Genomic DNA, 14,392 nt, shown 5'->3' with positions numbered 1-14,392 from the left:
CATAAAACCAACTGTAAAGTGTTCATCCCGGTGTCGGCTATATGATGCACACCTTTTATATTTTTAATATTCATTAAAATAAACTGTCAAATCATGTGTAAAAATGGCTATTTTTCACTATTGTATACGCTCATTCATAAATATGCCATAAATTTAAAGCTCAATAACTTTTGAAGGGAATAATTTACAGTCAAAAAAAAAAAACAACAACTGTAAAGTCTGCATGTCGGCTATGATACACACCTTTTATATGTTTAATGTTCATTAAAATAAACTGTCAAATCATCAAATGGCAAGATCCATAGTACCGTATCGGAGTCCAACTTCCGGGTTTGTGTACCCCCTCAACAGCGTTCGTGTTTTCAAAATGGCCGCCAGGTGAATAAGGCGAATGGGGAGTCAGATAGCTGTCGGATTTCATCAAAAATATCTTAATTTGTGTTCCGATGATGAACGAAGGTCTTAAGGGTGTGGAACGACATGAGGGTGAATATAATGACAGAATTTCCTTTTTGGGTGAACCAACCCTTTAAGTTTGTAAAATAAGAAAGCTGTAGAATGTTAAATCGTACTTGTGGGGAATTAATACTTAATTAAACGTTTCCATTTGGAGCCAATTACAATAAACCAAAAGCAAAGCACAGCAAAATGCAAGTTGTAGGCTATTTATACTGCCGTTTTAGCTACCATTATTTTAACAAACGCGATATACGCTTCCACGATATATATTTATATGGGGAACGATATATACTATAAATTCGTAACATCCCTGCTCTCTGTCTTGGGTATTTAATCTTTATTCAATCTGTATTGTTTGGCCGAGGCGCGCCCCCGGTCGGCTGAATTACACACAGCCGCAGTGTGGCTTCAGCGCGGCCATGTCTGCTCCTCACACTCCTGTGCTTTCGCTTCCTTCATTGGCAGGATAAGCAGCACACTGCAAGCTACTGTGATGGGCTGCTTTTGAAAAGACACAAATACACTTCAATCTTAAATAGTGGCGATTAAACTTAGCAGATCCACAAGGACCATCCGAACCTTGAATTTAACAGTTTTTACAGAATGGCGAGGAAAGGTTTGTGCTTTAACTGATCTACTTTTGTCAGTGTTGTGGATATAGTTTAGCTTGCTAACAACATAGCCAACTAGCCGACAAGAATCTGACTAGCTCAAACAAAAGACTTGATTCCTTTTGTTCCTGTAAGACTAGATTGTTTTGTTTATTCAGTAGGTTTTCAGTTAATGATATTTAGCCAATATATAATTAAACAATAGAAGCTGACCACCCAATGATTTTAATTAGATTTGGTGTTTGCACCAAGGCTAACCAGTTTCTTATGCCACATTGACCAAGCCCAGAAAACAATCTGACATTTAAAAAATGCCCCAAAACAGAGAAAAAAATCTGCCATTCGCATTCTAAACATTTTAATTTTATTGGCCTGAGTGAAATTGGTTGTCAACTCAATTTAGGAGCAGTCAATCCGGATTTGAACTGACTCAACTGAATTGTATATAGTGTAATGAAGTTTAATGAAGTAAAGTTCAATCATTGTTATTCAGAAATCATATAGCTGTGGATGTTGGATATGTTTCATTATATATGTTGAATTAAATGCGATTTCAGTAATTATCAGTCTTGATAATGTCATCATGATGTGCTGGTCTTATTTTAATTAGTGCCTGATAAAAAGCTTATGAGTGGATTTAAATGGCAAAGTTTATGGTATGAAAGATATGTATTTATTTATATTTACAGGTTGGGATGAGGAGCCTTTGGATCATGCTGTAATGTCACAGTAAAGCTTAAGCTTGTTTCTGCAGTGTTTACCTGATACATGTGTACAATGGCATCAAGAAATGAAATTCAGGATATTTACTAAAGCTTAGGTGAGTTGAAGGATGGTGTGCAGTCATTATTTCAACTTGAATTTGGTTCTGTAAAGTCAAAATAGTTTGGTAAAGAGTGAAATATAGTCAGGTGAATTTGTCCATTGGTTTACCAAAATGCAACTAATGTGCCCTTGACTATACCCTGTCAACAAGGGCAAGTTCAGACCTGCCTATCAGGCCTGTGCCAACAAGCCATTTAGTCACTACATTGGACTTAACCGATCATGATGTTTTTCATCAAGCACAGCTATATTTAGAGCAATAGTTTTTAGTAAGCATTTTCATGGATTTAAAACACATTTTTGTGGTGATGTTCTGTCACACTACAGACTGGATTGTGATATTGCACGCTTCTGGTGTTAGAGGTTTTCATAAAGCTCATATTCTTTCATTTCCTTCCTCCACTTGATAGATTTTGTGCCCTGAGTTGGGGTTAGCAATGACTCTCATTTGACCACAAAATGGCTTGCTGATGGCAAAGTCAAAGATTTGATATTTTCAGGTCAGGAGGAGAGGTAGAAATTGCTGCCATTTATTTTTCTTATGCCTTGCTCTGTGTTTCCATAAAGGTCAAGTGGTGAAAGCTTTGGGACCGTCAGCGCTTCTTGTAGTGGGGAGTGAGCTGGCGATGTCAGGGGTCCCAACCCCTCCTCCTCCAGGGGAGATGTCCAGTGGGCCTGTGGCAGAGAGCTGGTGCTATACCCAGGTGAGATGGATTCACCTCTCAAGTGATCATGTACAGACTTTGCAGAAGAGCAAATCTTAATGACCTGATTTTCTTTATTTTGTTGCAAAATGATAACTGTTTTCACCCAGTTTTTTATATAAAGTTAGACATATAATGCATCCAACTTTATCTGTATACATGCAGCATATTCACGCAGGGCGATATTTACTATAGCATGTCTCAACTGCTTGATTGCTTGTACCATTTCAAAATATGAGTTATATTATCACCCAGCTCTAATCTGCTAAATGCTACTATAACTCTGTGTCCTAACCAGACATGATACTGCAATACATGCTAAAAGGTATCTTTTCCATGTTAAAGGGATAGTTTGCCCCAAAAAATGAAAATTATCCCATGATTTACTCACCCTCAAGCCATCCTAGTTGTATATGACTATCTTCTTTCAGACAAACACAATCTGAGGTATATTAAAAAATATCCTGGCTCTTCCAAGCTTTATAATGGTAGTAAATGGCGCTCACAATTTTGAATCCCTCAAAAGTGCATCCATCCATCATTAAAATGTAATCCACACAGCTCCAGGGGGTTAATAAAGACCTTCTGAAGTGAAGTGATTGTTTTTTGTAAGAAAAATATCCCTATTTAAAATTGTATAAACTGTAATCATCTTCCGACAAACATCTGTAAGCAAGTCAGCTTACGGCGGATGCGTAACCTCTGATGGTTCTCGCGGTTCAAGCAAATAGGTCTGGGCAACAGACTAAAGCTCCTCTACTCTTTATTGAAATCCTCCAACATTTCTATTTAAAAATTCTCGTTCTCACAAAAACCTCCTGGAGCCGTGTGGATTACTTTTATGATGGATGGATGCACTTTTTTGGGCTTCAAAATCGTGAGCGCCATTCACTACCATTATAAAGCTCAGAAGAGCCAGGATATTTTTTAATAACTGTTTGTCTGAGAGAAGAAAGTCATATACACCTAGGATGGCTTGAGGGTGAGTAAATCATGGGTAATTTTCATTTTTGGGTGAACTATCCCTTTAATCCGAGTTTTTGAATTGTCAACTCAATGTAAACAAACAAGTCTATTCTTTGGCAAAGAATGTTTCACTCACTAAGTATGTATTTTTAGTAATGTTAAAATGGTGTGTCCATTTCATTGTGAGTGCAGTGTGTTTGCAAAGAAAGCCCGCCCACACGCTTTCCTGATTGGCTGTGATTTTTTTTATTTTTTTATTTAATTTTGTCTTTCTGGTGTGGACAGACAAAATGCTTGTCACTGGAATCTTATCCCTTTGCGTCTGGTTAGGACATGGTGTAAGGAATAAAAATATTCTAAACATTAACATCATGATTTTCTGTGAAACTGCTTTGAAACAATGTGTCTTTTGAAAAGTGCTATACAAATAAATTTGACTTGACTTGAAATTTGACCATTTCTTTAAGGTTTTTTTTTTTTTTTAATATGACTCGGAAATGACAAGTGTATCTTGAGCAAATGCATATGTTTTGATCTCTTGCTTGTTACGGCACTGTGCGCAGTTTGATCTAATGAAGGGTAATCAGTGCATTAAAGTAGATAGTGACACTTTATTGTGCAAGTGATAATGAAACTCAAGCAGTCATCATAATGTGGTCATGCTGGTTTATCAGATACGACAAAATGATACTGAGACATTTCCTACGGGTAAGACTTAACCTCAGGCTAATGCAATGCAAAGTTGAATAGGAGCTATTTAGCTGCTTAGGAATAGGAAGTGAATGAGATGTTGGTAAAAAACATTTCAAGTTGAAGCTACAGGAAGTGCATGTGTTCTCTTAGCATTTGATGTATTGTCGACTAGGAATGACTGCACATTGGAATGTGTGTTGACATTTTTCACTGATGGTAATCTTTGGTGATCTTGTAGGTCAAAGTAGTGAAATTTTCCTACATGTGGACCATAAACAACTTCAGCTTCTGTCGAGAAGAGATGGGTGAAGTTTTGAAGAGCTCTACCTTCTCCTCAGGGCCTAATGATAAGATGAAATGGTGAGGACCCCTATTCATGTGTTCATGTGTGTTGAAATGCTGTCATGATCATAAGACCTCTCAATCTCTCGGCATCTTTGTCTATCTTCAGGTGCCTGCGGGTCAATCCGAAGGGACTCGATGATGAAAGTAAAGATTATCTATCGCTATATTTGCTATTAGTTAGTTGTCCAAAAAGTGAAGTCAGAGCCAAGTTCAAATTTTCTTTACTGAACGCTAAACGGGAGGAGACAAAAGCTATGGGTAAGAACTTTGTCTTAAAAAAAAAACAAAAAAAAAAACTTTTTTTAAAATATATTATTATTGGAGTCTGATTGTTTTAAAGGATTAGTCCACTTTCAACTAAAATTTTCCTGATAATTTATTCACCCCCATGTCATCCAAGATGTTCATGTCTTTCTTTCTTCAGTTGAAAAGAAATTAAGGTTTTTGATGAAAACATTCCAGGATTATTCTCAAATTACAGTTTCAGTGCAGCTTCAAAGGGCTTTAACCCTTTGACTCGTACGATCACACCGGTGTGATCAGTCTTGGCTGGCCCCAGGAGCGTACGATCACACCGGTGTGATTAGAACGTTCAGTGCATCGCGTGATCAACTGCCAAATTCAAATGTGCGTGCGCGCTTTAACTGGCGCTAAACCAGAGACGGACACACGCAGCGCTATTCATTTATCACATATATGCAGTGTTTTCAACCAAATAATGTTTATTGTAGATTTCAGACATTTAAATACACATGAGTACTAACAAAACAATATATTTAGAGTTTGTAAAATACACAATGATGTCTATAGAAGCGGAAATAACAACCCTTTCCATTATAACTTGACAACACGTTTAATTCATATCAGATACACATTGTGAAAGTAACTTAAAAGCTTACTCTATTCTTCCCCAGTTCACCGGCACACTTACTTCCATGTATTTCGGGAGAAGTGGATAAATTCACGGGTTGTAAATCCAACAGATCCGATTCTCTGCGCGGTGAAAACTAACATGGCGGCGCCCATCGCTCATATAGCTCAACTAACGCGATCGTTATAAAGGTGTTTAAACAGCAAAACACATCCACTTGCACATATTTGGCAATCGGAATATTAGATATTTCATGCTATAGTTAACAAATTTGTGAATATTTTGAATAAAAAAGGAAAAATTAAATGAAAGCAGATCATCATTCATACAGTGCTGCGGTGTCACATAACAAGCAATGACGCGTCACCATGGAAACCATAAAGTGATACGTTCTAAATAACGGTCGCTTCAAAAAACTCACGCTGGGGGGTCAGACAGAATATTTGAAACTTACGTGCGAAAGGGTTAAACAATACCAGATGAGGAATAAGGGTCTTTCTTATCTAGCAAAACGTTTGATAGTTTCCGAAAAAATATATAAACAAATGACCGCCCTTCCAAGTGGTTCCGCCAAATCCGCACTTTCGTATTCTTCAAAAAGCTTACGCTGCATGTCCTACACCTTCCCTATTCTACTTACGGAACGACGCAGCGCCAGTTCTGTTTTTTTTCCTTTGAAGCTGCACTGAAACTGTAATTTTGACCTTCAACCGTTTGGAAGTCACTGAAGTCCACTATAAGGAGAATAATCCTGGAATATTTTCATCAAAAACCTGGAATATTTTCATCAAAAAAAAAATTTCTTTTCGACTGAAAAAAGAAGGACATGGACATTTTGGATGACATGGGGGTGAGTAAATTATAAGGAAAATTTTATTTGAAAGTGAACTAATCCTTTAAATGCGACATAGATTTGTAATCCGATATCAGCTGATTGCTTTTGGTGCTCTTGAACAGAACGTTTTAACTTAATTTTTACTACATTTCCCAATGCAGAAAGCCAAAGAGCCTATCGGTTTGTCCAAGGCAAGGACTGGGGCTTCAAAAAATTTATTAGGAGAGATTTTCTGCTTGATGAAGCAAATGGGCTGCTACCAGATGATAAACTCACATTATTTTGTGAGGCAAGTATGCATTTACTTCATAATCTGTTTAGTACCTTAGATTCAAACCTCCATGCATGAAAGTATTGCTTTGGGTCAGCTGCACCTGATTAATCATTTTAAAATTTTATTTCCCCTAAAAGCATTTTAGGTGTTACGCAATGATAGATTGCTTTGTGCAAATTTTGTCCAGCTTTAAGTCATCCAAGATTCATGCGAAACATTTTTTGAATGTACATCTATGTAAGTGATAACTAAATAATTTAATGGTGTCAGCATTTTTTATTAATATATGAAATAAACTACTCAACTAGGAATTCACATTCATTCAAAGATTACATGTCTTGACCTTGACACTTGCTTTTGAACTAGATTTCAAACAAATTCTCCTTTTATCATGTTAGATATTCTTATATGTCTTTGACTTATTAACAGGACAATGTTTTTTTTTATTTATATTTTCTTGGTTGGAATTTCTTCTACAGGTCGACTGATAGTGGATTTTAACGATTTAGCGATAAGTTGGACCGCGCTCGCTGATAAAAGATTAATCAACAGATTAATTTAATTTAATTAAAATTAATATGGATACTGAATGAAAACAAAAATAACACATAAAATAGTGCTGAACTTTATCTAATCAAAATAACAAAATATGTATTACAGTGACAACAAAAAAAAAGAACTGAATTGGGATGTTTCTGATTTGTTAATGTTTCTCTCTGCAGTTTGGTTTTTCACATCACTGGCTTTAAATATGCTAATTCGTTGCATAACAAATGCATAAAAGTGACCAGCTGGATATAAACTAACACAAATACATGTAACAATTGTGACATCGGTCAGACTTGCATGTTTTTCATCACATTGTTTTAACCTCTTCTAATGTTAGCATTCTCTCAGCCTTGACTGCAAGCATATTGCTGTTCTCCACTAATGCAGCATCTAGTCAACAAATTCATTACTTTATAATGATATGAAAACATGTACTGTATACATACCGCTTTGTCTGTTTTAAATTTGCGAGGCGTCAGTGATAGTTTTATTTCACTTCTAGAGGCCGCTCTCATATTGTATAATGACAGTGGACAACTTCTCAGCCGTTCCAGCAATGGACTCAACACAGAAAAATTTAGCCGATAACCAATTGTTAGAATTTCGTTCATCTTCGGAATACAAATTAAGATTGGTTATCGGTGCCAATTAATTGGCAAAACCGATCACTTGGTCGACCTCTAGTTTCTTCAGGTCATTAGGGTCATTTATTATAGATTTTTGCTAAATTTTCTCCAGTAAGTAGATTGCAGATTGAATTTCCTGCACGTTCGGATCCATTTGTATGAATATGCTAGTAGCCGTTTGACAGATCACCCTTCTGTTCAGAACGTAGCAGGATAGAGACATCACCTAGAGCGGCAAATGAAATGGGTTGTCAAATGAATTTACTGTAACACAATTATGAGTCTTGCTTGAAAAATAGCTGACATGCCTGTTGAGATCCGCTGCAGGGTTTAATATTTGCAGGGAAATTGGCAATATCACAAGGCAAAGTTGAAACTAAATGCAAATTGCAGATAATATGTTTTCCCTCATTAATTGGACAGTTTTTGTAGATGATTATTGCCAGAAAAACTATTGAACAACTGCAGGATGCTTTCATCAGCTGTGTTTCTGATAGCTGCAGTTGTTTATCATTTTGCATTAATTTTTTCTTTTCTTTTCTTGCATTCACCTTTTATTTTTATCAACACTCTGGAATATTTTTGAAGCGGCCTAGATTGCGAGTACAATGTTGTTTGTCAACATTGTATACAGAGAAAGTACAGTCAATTAGTACTTAATTAATAAGACCTGCATTTTCCCAGCCCAATCTCCATTGCTGTTGCAATCGCTTAATTAAAGGAAATAGTTCACTCGAAACAATTCCTTTGAGCAGTGCAGCAGACAGAGGTCATGTTTTGTCATGGATGACATCATATCTTTGATTTGGTTGCAGTCAAATTCACCATAACGCTACCTCGGGTGCTCTATTGCTTTTACACGGTTCTTAGAAGTAAATGAATACTGCCAAGTAACATGCATTAAATTTGTTGTTATAATGAAATATAACAGTGAGAAGGCTTTTCAGTACATCACATTGCATTACCAGACCAAGTGGTTTAATTTGTGTTTAATTTAATGTGTTAATTAGGTAAGTGTTGTCCAGGACTCCGTGAACATCTCCGGGCAGTCCAACATGAACATGTTGAAGGTTCCAGAGTGCCAGCTGTCCGATGACCTGGGTAACTTGTGGGAATGCTCACGCTTCACAGACTGCACTCTATATGTGGGGGGGCAGGAGTTCAAAGCCCACAAATCCATCCTGGCAGGTGAGTCTAATCCAGACCCCCAGCCCTGCTGACGACATCAGCTCCATGTCCTCCTCTCATCCCGTCGACGCTAGCTCAGCACCCACCCTTCTGAGGGTTGTGTATGTGTGTCGGGAGACAGTTTGTGTGACCTTGGCGGTATTTTTTTTTCTTTCTGAGGTCGTAATTCTTCAATATGACAGATTTAGATTCATCATTGAAAATCCAGAGTGTGATACACTGCTAATGTCCTCAAAGGACGACTGGGTTCATGAATGTGACTTCTGCCTTTTGGTTTCTTTTTGTCTGTGTAGATTGACTCACAGGTCTGGAATAATCTAATAAAAACTGGACACTTGTGTCATTTGTTTTTTGACTGTGACCATCGAAAGATGCTCATATAATGTGACTGACAGATTTATTGCTTTCTTGACAGCGAGATCACCGGTCTTTAATGCCATGTTTGAACATGAAATGGAGGAGAGTAAAAAGGTATGCATTTGATGCTCTTCTTATATTGCAATATTGTTTCAGATACTTTTGCCAATATCCAGCATATGAGTTTCTAAGCTGCCTTGTTTTTGTTTTTTTGCAGAACCGAGTGGACATCAGCGATGTTGAACCAGAGGTTTTTAAAGAAATGATGGGCTTCATATACACGGGAAAAGCACCAAATTTAGAAAAAATGGCTGATAGTTTATTAGCCGCAGCTGATAAAGTAAGTCTGGGTGTTTTATGAAAACTTGAAATGTTAAATGCACATATTTCTATTGTAGAAAAAAAGAAAAATGTTTGCCATCAGGGCACACACTACTATCCAAAAGTATGGAGTCAGTAAGATTTTTTTCAAATAAATACTGTTCCCTTTGAAATTTCTATACATCAATGAATCCTGAAAAAATGTGTCACAGTTCACACAAAAATATTTAGCAGCACAACTGTTTTCAACATTGATAATAATAATAAAAAACATAACTTGTGCATCATTTTAACATATCAGAATGATTTCTGAAGGATCATGTGACACTGAAGACTGGAGCAATGATGCTGAAATTGCAGCTTTGCCATCATGGGGAGAAATCACATTTTAAAATATATTCAAATAGAAAACAGATATTTTAAATTGTAATATTTCACAATGTTACCGATTTTATTGTTTTATTATTGTTATCATAAAAAAATGAAAAAAATCTTACTGCAACCAAAAGCCAAAGCGGTAATCATTTGGGTTAGCTTTTTTGTGAACCTGGCAGAACATAAAAAAGGATCAGGAAATGAACAGTTTCTGTAAAAGAATAGTTCAACCAGAAGTGAAACTGTCATCATGTACACACCCTTATGTTGTTTCAAACCCATGACTTTCTTTTGTGGGAAGAAATTTTGTTCTGATCACTAAAGCCAAGTGATTTAATAAAGACAGTATCAGTACTATTTTCATGAATGCGTCATGGTGATCTAGGGCGAAAGTTAAGATGTACGCTGAATAAAGACTTATAGTTTGCTCGGCTTGTCTCAGAATATAGTCATATGGACTATTTCAGTGATACTTCTATGGTGCTTTTTCCTTTTCGAAGCTTGAAAGCTTCAGAATATTGACCAGTACATGAATACAAATGTATTATTTTGTATTTCATAGATGGAAGAAAGTCATACAGGTTTGGAACGACATGAGGGGTGAATAAATGATGCCAGAATAGTCATTTTGGGTGAGCTAATGCTTAGAACAACACTCAAAGGTTTTTGATGCCATTTTGTGTAAGTCATGTTTGTCATTCTCTTAGTACGCTCTGGAGCGCTTAAAGGTCATGTGTGAGGAAGCCCTTTGCAACAGCCTCTCTGTGGAAAACGTGGCAGACACCCTCATCCTGGCCGACTTGCACAGTGCCGAACAGCTCAAAGCACAGGCCATAGATTTTATCAACAGGCAAGCGCCGCCAAAGAAACTCTGCTTGATAAATTCCTGCTGCCATGGCTGTTTACCAGCCTGAGAATGAGAGTGTTTTTCTTCTATCTTATCCATAGGTGCAGTGTCCTCCGACAGCTGGGCTGTAAAGATGGGAAAAACTGGAATAGCAAGTATGTAATTAGCTGATATGTGTGACACAAGATTAATACCAAGCTCTTATCTGCTCTCTTAGATGCATTAGAATTCATTGTTTTAGGTTCTGGGCAGCTCGAGCTGCTTGGCTGGTACCCACAGCCCGCATATCTCCTGATACCGGTTATTAATAGACTCTGACTGTCTGAAACGTCAAGGAAGGGAACATTTCTGCATTATAAACATATCACAAAGTCTCTCTTATAGATCCCTGGCGCCCTGCTGATCGTACTCTTCACAACAGTAATAACTCCTGCATTAGTGCATGCTCGTTCAGAGGAAAATGGCCTTTCATATAAATAGAGTTGCTTAAATCTCCCGTATGCACCATTGAATTGAGCCTCTTGATTTTAATGTGTCTTGTGCTAACACTGAAATGTCTTCACCCTCTCCTGACAGCCATGCCACGGACATAATGGAGACCGCGGGCTGGAAGTCAATGATCCAGTCTCATCCTCACTTAGTGGCGGAGGCTTTCCGTGCGCTTGCGTCGGCACAGTGCCCCCACTTCGGCCTGCCCAGGAAGCGTCTAAAACAGTCGTGACGACGTTCCTGCTGCTCTCTTGGGCCTGTCCTGGGGCAAAAGCCAGAAAACTGCGGAGTTCCGACTCTATCCCATTGTCATCTGACCCGACAGCACGTGACTGGGACAGGCTGGCTTCTAAACGACAGTGAAAGCTGTTCACACCCTTCTCGAGCAATGGGTTCGGCATCTGAGCTTTATTTTGCGAATCTTTCTGTCACTTCAAACAGCCTTAAACTATCTGCCATGACTCTTGTGTGGAGTATTTGAATTCTCTCAGTTCTACTCTGTGCCTGCCTTGTCCCATGAGACCAGGCCTCTTCCCTGTTGCACTAGTTCCCAAAGTCTCGCTGTTTTGATATGGAGCTCTCTAGGAATGTGTCAGGAGTTTGATCCACAGGAAATGGTATATATTCCTAATGTTTAGTTGTGCGACTAGACATTAAATAAACGTTAACACGATGAGTGCAAGGTCATTTCTTTACACTTTTGAAAAGATAGCTATGCCCCATATTGATGGCACGATTTCTATGTAAAGACACAATTTAACCACGTGGGGAGGAGAGAATACTAGTACTATTCCATATTGTGGGAAAATTATATGCATTTCAGATATTTGTATTGATATGTGTAACAAAATGAATTATTGTTTGTGTCCTGCCCCTTAACCTGTGAAAACATTGTGTCATCTAGTCACAATTTTACCAATGACTACATTTTTAGACTCAATAGTGTTGCTTCCCTTGAATTGGTCTACCATACACACAGACAAGTAGTTTGAAGTTGTCTGGCCCATAATTGCATTTGTGTAACCTGATTGAACTAGTCAAGACAATCCATCTCCGAACACCTCTGTGATCAATTAAATATTTGGATGCTGAGCATCAGAGTGTGGCATTATGTATGTCATATGGATGGATTGATGAATGTGTGAGTGGGAACTACAGATAGATTGATTGTCATCAATCTTTCATGGTTTTGTTTTGAGCTGTGGTGTTACAGTCAAACTGACAGTGATTTGGAGCAGTCTGTACATTGTGTCATGCTATACTGACTTGTTCTGTTAAAGGACATGTTTTGTGAAGATTCTGGAATTTGTTCCATCTTTTAAAAAAATATTGTCTGCGAGAATGCCTGCATTAACTCATTAAAAAAGTTTTTCAGCATTCAGTGGTGTTCGATGTATAATTTATATGCTCCACTTTGGTTCAAAAGTTTGGGTTGGGTAAGATAATTCTCTCCAAGACTGCATTTATTAGATTAAAAATACAGTACAAACAGTAATATTGTGAAATTATTCAAATATAATTTAAAATGTAATTTATTCCTGTGATGGCAAAGCTGAATTTTCAGCAGTCTTCCTTGTCACATGATCCTTCAGAAATCATTTTAATATTCTGATTATCAATGTTGAGTACCGTTGTGCTGCTTGATAATTTTTGACGGAAACGTGATACTTTTGTTTTTAGGGTTCGTTTTGTAACATTAAAAATGTATTTACTGTGACTTATGATCAGTTTAATGCATCCTTGCTGAATAAAAGTAGGCTAGTATATAATTAAATCTTATACTGAACCAAAACTTTTGAACAATATATATTATTGCATCAAATATGATGCTTTATAATGTCATTTCTAGATTGGCAGTAGCAGTTTCTAACTCATTAACAGTCTGATTTTTTTTTTTGTTTCTCTGTTTAGTTTATGTACAAGTAGGTGCTTAATTCAGTCTTTACAGGGAATACGATTTTCTTTAATAAGAAGTACATTAGGCTATTTCATGATCTCATCATCAGTAGCTTGTTATAGTCAAGTTTCGCAGGAAGTGAAATGCCATCTGCAAAGTGACTAATGTTTTGACATTTTGGTTTGGTTATTTGTGAATAACACATTTCAAAAAGGTGAAAAGAGGTGATGGAATGGCCAAAAAGAACAACATAAAGACAACCGGCCATCCAGTTGAACTTCACATTACATTTAGCTAAGCATAAGTCATTTTGTGATTGATTAAAGATTGCAGTGTTATATGCTCTATAAGCACAAGTTGTGGTGCCATGACCACAGTGAGTCTACAGCAGATTCAATGTATTGCTCTCCCACCCTTCATGATGGGGAAATCGGGGCTAATTAAAGCGAACAGCATGCCGTCCGTAATCTGAGCTATCAAACACGCATCTTTTTTCCCGTGCCAACATGCCGCTTCATGCCGACCATTTTCAGCGGCTCCTAGGGAACTGTGATAACGTTTCACCCGAAACCCTCTCTCCCACTCCCGTCTTTCTGGAAGACAATTTTTAAGTGCACCACTGAGCTAATGAGACGTTGCGGATTCGTTCTTTTTCAATCATATGACAATTCAGTTTTGTCTTTTGTTCTTTTCTTTTATTCGGTGTGAATCGGACGGTAGGAGGCCGTCTATGTTCAAAGTCAAAAACATGACAATCCATTCTGAAAGAAACAATAGAGGAAGAGTCCATCGTTTGCATGTGCATATAAACTAATGTAACACGGGTCTATACATCAGAAAGCTTTTTATTGAATATGATCATGTATTAGAGCTTGAAGAAACGAAGCACATATCACAGGATGTAACGTTTTTATCCAGAGGTAATGTGATTTTGCAAGATATTTTACTGATTTAAGAATCAGTGTTTTATGTGGTCATAAAAATGACGGAGCATGTTGCTACAAATCTCACATAGTCTGGATATGCGTCATCATATTGAATAAAAGCTATGGATTAAAAGAAAGCTGGCAGCTCCTTGAGCGTTTTTTGAACTTTACAGATATTGAGGACAAACATAAAGCGCACAATTTGCAGTTGTGAAAAATAAAGGCCTAGTTTCA

General features: G+C 37.4%; 1 protein-coding gene across 2 annotated transcripts; it reads left to right on the top strand.

Moving 5' to 3' along the window:
• The first annotated feature begins 929 nt into the window (after positions 1 to 929).
• spopla (speckle type BTB/POZ protein like a) lies at positions 930 to 12,705 on the top strand. 2 transcript variants are annotated; one of them, XM_067410414.1, is made up of 12 exons: positions 938 to 1,075; positions 1,760 to 1,890; positions 2,463 to 2,599; positions 4,497 to 4,618; positions 4,710 to 4,861; positions 6,471 to 6,598; positions 8,769 to 8,946; positions 9,362 to 9,417; positions 9,521 to 9,643; positions 10,707 to 10,849; positions 10,948 to 11,001; positions 11,423 to 12,705. In XM_067410414.1, the coding sequence occupies exons 3-12, from the start codon at positions 2,522 to 2,524 to the stop codon at positions 11,565 to 11,567; spliced, it is 1,179 nt and encodes a 392-aa protein (XP_067266515.1). In that variant the 5' UTR covers positions 938 to 1,075; positions 1,760 to 1,890; positions 2,463 to 2,521; the 3' UTR covers positions 11,568 to 12,705. The 2 variants fall into 2 exon arrangements, with proteins under 2 accessions (XP_067266514.1, XP_067266515.1); XM_067410413.1 differs by lacking the exon at positions 1,760 to 1,890 and having other exon boundaries at positions 930 to 1,075.
• The last annotated feature ends 1,687 nt before the right edge of the window (positions 12,706 to 14,392 follow it).

This window comes from Chanodichthys erythropterus, chromosome 14 (genome assembly GCF_024489055.1).
Source record: "Chanodichthys erythropterus isolate Z2021 chromosome 14, ASM2448905v1, whole genome shotgun sequence".
Taxonomy (NCBI): Eukaryota; Metazoa; Chordata; class Actinopteri; order Cypriniformes; family Xenocyprididae; genus Chanodichthys; species Chanodichthys erythropterus.
Note: the sequence above shows the minus strand (reverse complement) of the source record. Positions and strands in the feature narration are given on the sequence as shown.

Excerpts from the sequence above, each read along its gene's own strand:
- spopla (XM_067410413.1), top strand. Across the intron at positions 4,619-4,709 it reads CCTAATGATAAGATGAAATG|GTGCCTGCGGGTCAATCCGA; the intron begins GTGAGGACCCCT and ends GTCTATCTTCAG. Across the intron at positions 8,947-9,361 it reads CCACAAATCCATCCTGGCAG|CGAGATCACCGGTCTTTAAT; the intron begins GTGAGTCTAATC and ends CTTTCTTGACAG.